Source organism: Hippopotamus amphibius, chromosome 1 (genome assembly GCF_030028045.1).
Source record: "Hippopotamus amphibius kiboko isolate mHipAmp2 chromosome 1, mHipAmp2.hap2, whole genome shotgun sequence".
In the NCBI taxonomy this organism is placed as follows: domain Eukaryota; kingdom Metazoa; phylum Chordata; class Mammalia; order Artiodactyla; family Hippopotamidae; genus Hippopotamus; species Hippopotamus amphibius.
Window position 1 is genome coordinate 145,341,407 of NC_080186.1, and position 12,565 is coordinate 145,353,971.

The 12,565-nt window shown below is 44.5% G+C and overlaps 1 protein-coding gene across 3 annotated transcripts in view; it reads left to right on the forward strand.

Moving 5' to 3' along the window:
- ADAM19 (ADAM metallopeptidase domain 19) overlaps positions 1-12,565 on the forward strand; it is an 84,903-nt gene that overhangs the window by 23,014 nt on the left and 49,324 nt on the right. For all 3 annotated transcript variants that reach the window (XM_057730131.1, XM_057730139.1, XM_057730121.1), the window contains exon 4: positions 11,569-11,647. In XM_057730131.1, coding sequence (XP_057586114.1) covers positions 11,569-11,647 — 79 coding nt within the window. The remainder of the gene's footprint in view (positions 1-11,568; positions 11,648-12,565) is intronic.

Sequence of the window (12,565 nt, forward strand, 5' to 3'; positions counted from 1 at the left end):
ATTCCAAAGATACTGACAGGGTGGAATCATGGAGACTGGGAGAGGGGTTGACTTTGAGCAGAGGAAGGGGATGGATTCAAAGGCCAGTCTGAAGTTCCTGGCTTGAGTCAGTAGCAGGACAGTGGTATGAGTCCCTGGGTTTGTCCTTAGCTTGTGGTGGGACCTCGGATAAGCCACTTCTTTTCTCAGATCTTTAGTTTTCTCAGTTGAAGGTAACAATGCCCAGTCATCAACTGTGCAGGATTGTGGTAGAGGGGAATCCACTGATAAAATCTATGTGAAAAATAGCATCCTTTACCCTTTCCATGACCCTAAAAGGTCCTGGCAGAAGCGAATTCTGTCCTTACCCTGGTTATCTCTGTAATTTGGACTCTTACATAGACCCCCCCCCCCCCCCCCCATCTACAATTCTAAGCACTTGATCTCCCAGGAACTGGTGAGTCCTCACAGCAGGGCTCCCTGTGGGTTCTCAAACCAGCTTTTGTTGAAAACAAGGATACCATTGAGTGGGTGGAGCTGGGCCAGGCTTTCCTGAGCCAGTTTAAGGAGAAATGGGCCTTTATGACTTCTGTACTTATGGCTGTCTTCCAGTCTCCTCCATAGCTCCCATGTGCCCCATTGCCCCCTTTTCCTCCTCCTTTTATCCCCAGGGTTATGGGTTTGCAGAAAACTGGCAGCCCCCACATTTTCTCCTCTTGCGTCAGTCTCCCTGGAGAGGGGTCCAGATGGGCCAAGGGGCTATAAGGACTGCATTATATCAGGCATGGTTTCTTTTTCCAAGCCCCCCATCCCCCCCTTCCCAGGAAAGGAAGGACAAGTCATGGAAAAGGATTCCTTTGGAGGAAGACTGGAGTGTTGGAGAAAGAGGAGATCTAAGTGTTGGGAAAGATGTCAGGCTTCTTGTATTCTGGAAGCTCTTTATCTCTTACTGATGCTGATTTTGGGGCTTGGGTAAGAATGCAAAGGTTAAACTGGCCTTTCACTTATGTGGTGATAGGGATATGGCTGTGGAAAAGGAGATCAGGAACGTTGAGGATACTGAGTTCCTGATCCCTAGGCGGCCTCTCCTCTCTGTGCTCAATACCCACACACACACACAGACACACACACGTGCGTGCTCACACACACATGCTTATGTATAGGCACCCCTCTTCCAAAGCTGTGTAGGCAGCTTGTTAGGGGAAATTGGAAGTTGATTGTGGCTCTGGTTTGCAGCAGTTCTAGGAAGGAAGGAAGATAGGTTGTGAAACAGAGACTTGGTTTCTAGGGACCAAGTAGTAATACCTACCTTCTGTGTGACCTGTTAGTGTTTGCAAAGTACTTTCACAGATGACCTTGGAAAGGACGAAAAATAATTTTCTGTCTACATTTCCAGGTTCTCAGCTGGGTACCCTGTAACAAAAGATAGATTAATAAGAGAGAAACAAACAGAAGTTTATTAACACATATATATGGGAGATGCTCAGAAAAAATGAGTGACACAGAATTCAGGCTTCTGCAGCACCTTCAACAAAGAACAATAAGTTTGTAGAGAAATGGTAGGAAAAAGGAAAGAGGTTTTAGGCTTCTAAAGGCAGCAAACTGTAAGAAGGTAAATATTTGGGAAATGAATGGTAGATAAAGGCTAGTTTGTAAAGTTTGTTGTGTGGATTCCTCTGGTGCCGTCTCCATGCTGACGGGGTCTGAAGTTGTCTCGTGATTGACTTTTGTCCTTCCTGGTCGAGAGAGAAGGAGGGACACCTTTGGGAATTGATGTCTCACTTTTAGGCAAACAGGAGGAGGGTAGAGAGCTTTTCTTGTATCTGCTTGTTCTCAGTTGCCTTCAGCTCAGAATGACCTGTATGCTACAGTGGCGTGTCTGGGTGGCATAATCTGTCACCCTTCAGCCTCCTCTAATCTTTATGAGAGAGATGCCACGTGGGGGGCAGGAGAGCTGTGCTTGCCTCTTTCACATCCCCTAGCACGGTGCCTGGCCCAGGATTGGCCTCAGTAAATGTTAGTGGAATGGGCTTTCCGAAGAGGCACAGCAAATGCAGAGCCTGAGGTTCCGAAGAGGCACTGCAGCTTGGCCAGGAATCCAGAGCAAATACGTGATGAATTCAAGCCAGGAGGAACTTGGTCTTCCTGAGGCCATGTGCCCTGCAGTTTGTGCCATATTATGCTGTTTAATGAGCATTCATTGATGAGATTGCATGAACATCCTTCCTGTCTGCCCTCTGAGAGTGTCTGGATGGCCTAACTCTTGGATTATCTACCTCTGATGTTTAGCTAGCTTTAGTTTATTTAGACTGATTATATTCAGAAGGAAAGTATACTTGTGTGGTGTTGGTAAGTTGCTTTTGCTCTTTTTCAAATTTTTCATCCGTTAGAGCGGAGTGGGGGGAAGCACTGAACAGAGAGGGTGGCATATAAAGATTTTTTTTGTTGCAGTAGACTGCAATTTATTCACCAATCCCTCTCCCCTCCACAAAAACTTCATGGGAAGGGTATGAGGCAACACATAGAGTGAGGGAAAACCTGAAGAACTAGATAGAGCTTGAAAAGGACAGGGTCTACGCATTCATAGACGGTTTCTTTGAAACCGAGTGGGGCGCTGTCGGCTCCTGGGCATGGAGGCCTTTTTGTCCCCCGTTTCTTGTAGGCAGGACTCTGGCCTCCGTGACCTTCCCCAAGTTGCAAAGGGCAGATTCGAACAGTTGCGAATCTAGGGAGGAGCAGCCAAGATACCACCTGAGGCAACATTAAAGGGACCAGAGAAGCTCATGAGGATTAGGAGACCCTGCACACACCCTAATCTAGTCAGCAACCCCGCCCTTGAACCATTATTAGAAAACCCCTCATCAAATCCTCCCTGGGTTGGGGCACATGGTTTTCAAGTGCAGGAGTCTGCTGTGTTCCCCTTTGCCCGGCAAAGCAATAAAACTATACTTTTCTACTTTACCTAAAACTCTGTCTCTGAGATTCAGTTCGGCACTGGTGTAGAGGCTAAGATTTTGGCATCATCTTCAGGTGCCCCCAGTGGCCATTTTGACCAGGTGTTGAAACTGTGCACCTCGGATTGGGACTTGAACCCACATGCCGGGACTCGAACGCGGCCAAAACTCACTGTCTTCCAACTGAGATCACACACCTGGTTTCAGGACTTAATGAAGCTCAGCTTCTTGAAGTCTCATCGCAGAAAGAATTCAGTGAGAGACAAAGTGATAGGTAAGAAGTGGATTTATTTAGAGAGAAACACACTCCACAGATAGAGTGTGGGCCATCTCAGAAGGTGAGAAAGTCACCAGGGTATGGGGTTGTCAGTTTTTAATAGGGGTGGGTCATTTCATAGGCTAGTGAGTGGGAGGAGTATTCCAGCTGTTTCTGGAAGGGGCAGGGATTTCCAGGAATTGGGCCATCGTGCACTTTTTGATCCTTACCGTCAGCGTTGGAACTGCCATGGCACCTGTGGGTGTGTCATTTAGCTTGCTGATGTGTTACAGTGAGCGGTATACTGAGGCTCAAGGTCTAGTGGATGTCCACTTGTCCGCCATCTTGGACCCATTTGGTTCTAATCAGTTTATGTCATGTCCTTGGGCTATGTCATTCTTTCACAGCTTGTGCCCTGCCCCCTTCCCTCCTGTTTCAGTGTCACTCATCATGCAATTCAGTGAAATGAGACCTGATTGTCCTGGCTTGTTATGATTGACTTCAGGTGGCCCCAGTCAGCAAGAGGAGAACATTCCTCTAAATGCAAATTTGGCACTGTTTTCCCAAGAAAGTGTCAAGGATGCTGGGCAGTCTAGGACAACATATGTCTACTATGATCTAGGAGGACTTCCCAAGTTCTAACCTCTTGACTTGTGCATTCACTGTGACTTGTGCTTTAGGATGCCAAGAAACATTGGGCAAGGTTTATCAGAGTTACTGGGATATTTATTCAGAGCCTAAACAACGGGACCAAGAACTTACACTTAGGGCAGGTTGGTTTGTGGTCTTCACTTTTTATTTGTTAGCCTTTATTCATGGGATGGCCCACCTACTCCCCTTTTTCTAAGCATGTTTTCTTAGGTCCTGTGATCTTAGAGGATTCTTTTCTTCACTTCCCCTGTGTCTTAGCCCCAAGGTTTATCTGTACAATTTAACCATTGCCTCTTGCGTTTACCCTTCCCTTCAGATAAATCTGATAGCTGTGGTTATTTATCAGAAACTTGTTGCTGTGGGAAACTGGTTGCTAATGGTAACTAGTTTCCCCTTTTTCGCTTTTCTCAGAAGTAGTAAACATAGTAACCCGTTTCCCCGAACTGTTCTTATCCAATTCTGATAAGTGCCTTTCACAGGTACCTTACAGGACACTGCAAAACAAACCCGTAAGCTCTTCTTGGCTGAGCCATCTTGAGGGTCTCTCAGGTCCCTGATAGTTTAGCATCCTGGTCCTAAGAGGTCAGCCCTACTTGCACGGAGAGGTTACTCATCTTTGTGGAGGCATCCAAGAGCGAGGCCCAAAGAGGATTAAATAAAGACCCTACTGGCCACAGGAGTCAACAGTGCTCATCCAAACATCCTTTCGTCAACAACACAAAAGCAAAACACAGGACCCGGAGCTGGATGGAAGGGTGCCAGGTCTTGTGGAGACTGGGAGAAGATGTAATGGAATGCGTTTGGTGAAAAGGAGTGTTGATTTAATGCATTGTTTGGACACTTCCTTAATAGAAGGTTAAAGACAACATACTTTGGCTTTATGCCAGGCTTGTGGGTGGCACCATCTTGCTTTGCAGCATTGCTTCTGGAGCTGGCCCTCTAGTAGCGATGATGCTGGCTCAAGTGAGTCCTTGGAGTAGGAGGAGATCTCCTACCCTTTACATCAGGAGCAACCTTTAAAGTTCCCCCTTCCTTATACTTTCTGTTCCCTCAAAAAGGAATGCCTCTGCCCATGGGCCCCTTATTTGGCTTTAGGGCCATGCCTTTGGCATGTAGGTTTGTTTCCATTCCTTTGGCGTCAGAGGTGGAATGAGCACTGCTTTGGAAATCTTGGTTCTGAGACAACTCGAGCTGTCTCTTCTCCCTTTTCTTTCTTGCTCTTTGAAAACAAAAGACAACAAAACACTGCTTACTGAATTTGTTATCTTGTCTTAAATATGGGCCAAGCACTAGCGATTACATAGATTATCGCTCTCTGCTTTTCAAAAGCTCTTCCCAGTGTCCTCCTGTCCTGGGCATCACCATTTCCAATTGATAGAAAGGGAAACTGAGACTGAATAGCTTGTAATGTGCATTGTATCACCTCGCTAGTTAAAAAATATGAATATAAAAATTTTTGAACCTACCCAAAAGGAGAGAGACTAGCATTATGAACCCTCAGAAGTCCGTTGTCTTGGTTTAACAATTACCAAGTTTTACCATATGTGCACATAGCTCCTCTTGGAGAAAATGTTAACAATGATCTTTGTAGAAACAAATACTTTACACTTTGCAAACAGTTTTTTCACATTTGTTCATTTTATTTAGCAAATATTCATAGACACTCTCCTAGTGTTGTATAAGTAGATTCTATTATTTCCCCCATTTTATAGATGAGAAAACTGAGGCACGGAGAGGCTAACCGATTTGCCCAAGTTCACAGAACTTATAAGTGTCAGAGCTAGTACTTAAATGTATTTTCTCATTTGATCCTCTCAGTGGAGCCGTGAGGTCATAATTATGACACTGTTCACTTGCAGTGTAGGAAACAGAATTTAGATGGCTCAAGTGAAAACAGTTCTCATACAAATAGTGAGCATTTGTCAGTTTTATTTATCTAATTAATGGGGGAACCAACAAAATGATAAAACTGGTTTAAAAATTGGATAGGTAAAGGAAACATTTTCTTTCAATAGTGAAGAAGGAATGCTGAGATAACATTGCTAAATTACATACAAAACTGGTTAATATCCTAAGGGCAATAAAATCATAACCTTGGGAGTTATCTTTTCTGCTTGATGGAAATCATTTGCATCTCTATTGTATCTTATTAGGTTTTTACAAGTTAACATCTAATTTTACAGGTTTTACAAGAGATGCCCTAATTAATTGTATACAGTCTTTTCAAAGCTACATTTCCCCCCACGGAGTCCAAAGAACCTTAGGTCTCTCAGAGCCTGTGATTTGACGTTGAAAGGCATCAATGGTGATCTTTTGCCTCATTTCCAGGATTTGAAATGACGGTCATCTAGAAAGTAGTGCAGCTGGTGCTCAAACCAAACCTTTTTGAGCCCTGAACTTTCCCTCTAGGCTGTGCTGGTATCATCGTTAGATTTTGAGAGGGTGCTTAGGAGTCTAGAAATGAGAAAAAGAATTAAGAATGTTAAAATTGATACAATGGAGTAGAAGAATTCTCAGAGCCTGAAAAAGTGTCACCTGGAAAAACTATTAAAAATATGGATTTCTGAATCCTTCTCTAGAGAATATAATTCTCAATGGGGCTGGGATGGGGCCTGGGATTTTATATTTTTTTCACAGCGTTTCCTGGTGTTGTGTTACTGGACTGAGTCCCATTATGACGGCATTATGAGTATGAGTGAGAAATGAAAGAGCCTTATGTTATCACCCGTATGGGTGGACGGGGTGAGGGTGAGGCTCCTGCAGGGAAGATAAGAGGGACCAGCAAGGCTGTACCTCCCAAGCATCACTAGTGTATAAGTGCCCCAGGACTCTTGAAAGAGCTAGATATGGAGCAAGACCTAAAAGGAGGAGGTGTCAGTAAAAATAGCCACTGCGGTGAGCAGAGTACTGTTTGTTTATGCTGAGCATGTCTGGGTAGGTTGTTTTTCAAGGTAGTTTGGAAATGATCACGTTGTCTTCACTGATTTGCTTATCCGAAGCAGCAGGATGGGGTTTGAAAATTTTAGTCCTGCTGCTTCTCTCTCCCCAGAGGGAGTTTTAGAGACGCTTAGAGAATCATTTGAAATGGGTCTGACAGTACATAGTGCTTAAAGGGACGGTTCTGGGTTTTAAAGCTGTGAGCCTTAGGGAAGGTGGGTTAACTGCGGTGTGTTTTGAGGGGTCTGGCTATGTGTGCCGTTCGTTTCTAGGCCACCACAGGCAATTCTGTTGTCCTTCCCTGGAGAGTGACCTTATGTTTTATGCCCAGTATTTGGGGGACAGCCTCTTTTCCCAGTTGGGATTCAGAAGATGCAAGGATTCAGAAGATTGCTTGAGGACTTTGGGGTCTGGGCTATGTGGGTTTTTCCCAAAGTGAGCACTGCTCTGCTGGCTGCTATTAGCATTGGGATGATGTGTGATCTCTGCCTGCCTGTGGGCTTGTGAGCCTCAAGGGCACGGGCGGGAGGCACTTCTTCAGAAATTGCTTTTCCATCAAAGCCAGAAAAAGGAGGGGGCGGGGTGGGAAATCTTGGATAGTCCTCTCTTCCTGGACACACATCACTCACAACTCGTTTCCTGAAAATTCTAATACACTCCAGTGGTGAGAGACAGCTTCCTGGAGATCTGCTCAGCCAGCCGCTTGTCAGAGAGGAGATGAGAACAAGATGTGGTTGGAGAAGGGACAGCTGGGCTTCTCCGTGGCCCTGCAGCAGCCTGTCTCTGAGGGGATAGTGTCTTTGGTGCCGAGAGCAGTGCCAAGGCATCACCTGGGCACGGAGGCATAGATGGGCCTAGCTTGGGGTGATTGGGAGCATTTGAAAGTGGTGTTTTGTGAATTGGTACAATTGCACAGATGGTGGTGATGAAACATGACCCTTCCTTTTGCTTCTAGAAAGAAGGACGACCTTCCTGGCCAACATCCATAACCCCATTCGGGGAAAGGGTTGTTATTTTAAAAAAAACAAAAAACCAAAAATACAACACAAAACAAAAAAACCGAACCAGCCCTGAAGTCCTTACATGTCCATCCTCTTTATCTTGCCCTGTGCTTTGCTTACCTCGATTGCTCTTCTCTGCATACATTCACATCTAAGAGCCAGGAGTCTCCTTTTTGTGGCATCACATGTTTTCAAGTGTGCTGTCATCACCATGAAACTGTGCTTTGGACTACAGCTGGCAGTGCTTTCGTTTTATGCTTCTACCTTCTAATAGAGACAGAGCAGAGAACTGCTTAAAAAGTATGGTCTGGCCCAACAGACTTGGCTTTGAAACTTGGCTCTGATACTGTGCTGTGACAGCTTGGACAAGTTACTGTTCTGAGGTCTCAGGGTCCTCATAGGTGTGTTGTGAAGGTGAAATTATTTCACACTTAAATACATGTGAACTATTTTGATTGCAACTTTTCGGGGTTTCTTAAGCTCCGAATGATCTAGGGTGTGGTGCAGGTAGAAAGGTGAGTGGGGGCTTGGGTCGTGAGACATGGGGATATTTCTGAAGTTTGCCTGCTTTAAAAGTATGTTGAGAACTTGTGGCCTAGGGTGGTGGTTCTGCACAAGAACCACTTGGAGAGTTATGAGAACAGCAGATGGTTGGGCTCCAACCCCAGAGTTTCTTTGTGCTTCAGGATGTCTGGGGTGGGGCCCAACAATCTGCTTGTGTGTGTGTGTGTGTGTGTGTGTGTGTGTATATATATATATATATTTTTTTTTTTACAATCTGCATTTTTAACTAGTTCCTAGGTGATACAGATGCTGCTGCTCCTGAAAAGGGCAGTTAGGTGGCTGAGGGAGCAGATTGTCTTGTTTAGATTCAGAAGACACAATGAGACCAGTGGGTGCAGGTTACAGAGAGAGGTAGTTTTTAGTTGAGTGTAAGAATTTTCTCTAACTATTATATATGTGGTCAGAAGTGGAGTTGGTATTCTCAGGAGCTCCCTGTCACTGGAGATGTCCAGTGCTGAACGGCCGTCAGGTAGATTCCTACACAAGGTAGAAGATTCATTCATTTGTTCATTTATTCATTCATCCACTTTTTCACAGAATAAACCTGCCTGGTACTAGCAGCTGGGGAGATGCCTGGAACAAGGCAGCTGTGCTCCCTGCTCTTAGGGAGCCCACAGTCCAGTGAGTTTGGTTTTAATGATTCCTGAGGTCCCTCTCCACACTGAGGCTCTGAGAGTCCTATGATGACAGTGGCAGAACCTCAGAATAAGAAGGTGCAGAAAGACGCTTACCCTTCTGAGGACGTGTGGCTGAGAACCGACAGGAATGTGGACTCCTCCGAGGTTCAATCTGGATTGCTCTCTTTGGAGCATTTGATGTCCCCGGATGAATATTTCCCCCCCCTAAGACTCAGAAGAGGCTGAGGATGTATTTTCCAGGAGTGCACTTCCTGTGGGAAAATTCACGTCTCCCCGCTGGCACCCAGGATGGACTCCTGACTCGCCGTCCATTATGCAGTCTGTGGAAGCAGACGGAGGAAATGGGCTGTAGGAGTGAGCTCATTGTTTTTTCATCTCAAGAGATATATCAGGGAGTTAATGGCTTGGGGGGAATTGGAAGGAAATAGGTAAATTCCACCAGTTTTTCTGGGTTCTTCCCATCATAATCCCTGTTGAAAGCAGTAATGATGATCACTAACCTTTACTGAGCTCCACTCGGAGCCAGGCCTGGTTTTAAGTTCTTTTCTTGGATTGTGTCATTTTATTCTGACGACAACCCTGTCAAGTAGCAGAGTTTTTGCAGAACAGGAAACAAAGGTTCAGAGAGGTAAAGTAACCCACTCATCACCCCAGAGACAGTAAATGTCAGAGGTGGGACTGAAACGGTCTCTCGGACGGCAGACCGTGCCCTCAGCTCCTAGGATGCCCCACGACTCCCTCGTTCATTCGCTCATTCGTTCGTTCAGTGCTTAGTTAGCACATTCTTTCACTGAGTACATGTTAAGCACTGATTTATACTGGTGAGCAGAACAGCTTGGCTTCTGTGCTCCTGGGGCTTACAGTTTATCTCCCTCAGACAGACGGGTGACATTTCCCTCAGATCCTTGACGGGTTAGATGCGAAGGAGAAAGAGAAAGGGAGATAGCACCTGGAAGCTTAGCTACTCACCCACATTTTCCATGTGAACTGGAGTTTCTCTACACAAGCTGGGTTTTCTGCGTTGCTTTGTTTTTACGTCTCCCTGTTGGGTTTCTTTTCTTCTTGTCCAAGGCTGGACATTGAAGGGCTTAACATAGGGCAAGAGACGATCCTTACGGCATTTGCCTTCTGACTGCACTCTGGGGGGTGGGGGGAGGAATCTGAAAGTCCAGCGTCCCGGAACTGAGAGCTGGAAGTGACTCTAGAGGGACTCTAGAGACCCTCTTTAGTGACCCTCTCTCGTGGGAAATGTCCCCTCTTACAAAACCAGGGTGGTCCCTGCAGAATCCTTTGGCTTTCTGTGCTGGCCTCAGCTTGTATTTTCTTCTTTTTTTTAAAAAGCAGTTTCAAATTAGATTTTCAGTTTTCAAAATAAATACAGGATAATTATTTTTGTAATCAGCCAGTTTTTCAGAAATATATAGCTTACGATGTGAACATCTTCTGTAATCCCCTGAGATAACGACCGTTAACGATGGGGATGCTTTTCTCCAGCTGTCGTCAGTGCCTGCACTAGTGTGTACTGCTGTTAGTTTTTCATTAAAAGGATTTAAAAAGTACATACGTTCTTGAAATTTATCGTCTTTTTCTAACTCCGTTTTAGACCGCTTTCCATATTAGTAAATATAGATCCACTTATTTTTTTAGACTCCCAATTTTAGTTAGACTCCCAATTTTTAATGGTGCCTTCCGTTAGAAACCTTTGTGCCCCCGACCTCGATTTCCTTTAGATTCTTTCTGCTTTTAATATGGCTGAACTAGTTGAAGAATCCATTTGGCTCTTTTATTTCTCTTTTAACTTTCAGAAAAATTCTAAAAGCCTTATTGGGGGTCACCTTGCCTTTGGCAAGGGATTCTTAACCTCAGCTTTAAGAGGTCTGTGGCAAGAGAGAAACCAACGTCCAATTTTAGAAAAGGAATAAAAAATATTGGAAGCGTAATGCATAGAACTACCAGGTCTCAGCAAATCTTAACCACTAGGTCTCAGAAAAGATGGGCAAAGGAAACTCCTGGAATTCATGCAGCAGCAACAAAGGAACGGATGAATAGCTCGCCTCCGTTAAGTTTTTGCAGCATTACTCTATTGGCTTAGCTTGCACCATGGGCCACCCTTGGCCAAGTCCAGCTAGGATACCTTGATTGACAGCCTTACCAAAACATGCAACAGGGAACAGGGATTGCCTAAAAGAAAAATTGGTGTGCTGATACCAAATATTGGTGGATGCACTGGAAAAATAATCAAGGTACACAATAGGGTCTATAGACCCTGGGAAATTTTGTGAATGTGTTTGCACATGTATTTTCCCAGGACCCAGAACAAGTGAAGATCTAAGATCACTGCTTTGGTGGTCAGCTCCATCTAGTTGTGGCTGAGTTAAGTGTTGGTCCCAGTGGACTCAAAATTCATAACTAACTTCATTATGTTTTCCTTTTTATTCTTTAAGCCCTTCTGCAAGACTGCCCAGTTCCTTCTGCATGGAGATGCTTGAGGTGGTTCTACCAGGTTCAGTTAGAATCACTGGCTGCTGTTCCCAGGAGGGTGAAGTCCATCATGTTAGGAGACAAATGTCTGTTTTTATTCTTTCCAGGCACCTTTTTGCTCCAGCCTACACAGAAACCCATTATACTCCAAGTGGCAACCCTCAAACCACTACCCTGAAATCCAAGGTAAGTTCCAGTCAACAAATATCTGTCAAGCAGCTGCCCTATCCCAGACCCACCCCTAGGAAGTGAGGAGATGCTGAATGGAGACAGTCCCTCTCCTGAAGGAATTGTTTCCCCTGACTGAGACCCAAGGCATGAGCAGGAGAAACAAAATATGAATTTATTGTTTTGTAAGTGCACCCTTCCTTTTGCTGGCTAAAATGGTGAAACCAACAATATTTTAAGCAAGTTGCATCTGGTTAAAATTGATGTAAATCATTGTGAAGCATACCATTTTCTTTGCTGTATGTTAATTACCTACACACTAACAAAAGTTTAAGTAAAAGAAGTGATTTACTGGTAATAATGTCGTCTCACCCAATCACGTGCAAGTTTTTTTTTTTAATATGGGTGTAAGGTTTTGCACTCTGCCTTCTTAATGTGATTTTAGTATGTGAAGATTTTCTTATTTTGCTACTGTCTTCATATTGGGTATTTTTCCCCCTCAGAGTTGAGTTTGGCTGTTTGCACAAAGATTTGTCATTTAAAAAACGGCCTTTCAGTTTTAGTCTTTCAGTTTGCTTCACCATGCCATTTGGTCACTGGTAGACATTTAAGGTGGTGAGTCATACACATTTCATGGTTCGATAGCTTTTCCTGCAGGGGACCTGTTAGAATTTGTAGGGTCAGAGCAGTGGTTCTTAACTAGGAGTGATTTTGGTTTAAATCGTTTCTTTTCCTTATGCTTTTGTTAAATATGTTGGTAACTAACATAAAGCAAAGAGAATATGCCTCACAGTGATTTATACCAATTTTAATCAGGTGCAATTACCCTAAAATATTCTATTTGTTTCTGTGACCGTTTGAGCCAACCACGGAGGGCAACCTAGGAGGTGTGTGGAGATAGTTTGGATTATCATGACTGGGAGCCGGATGCTGCTG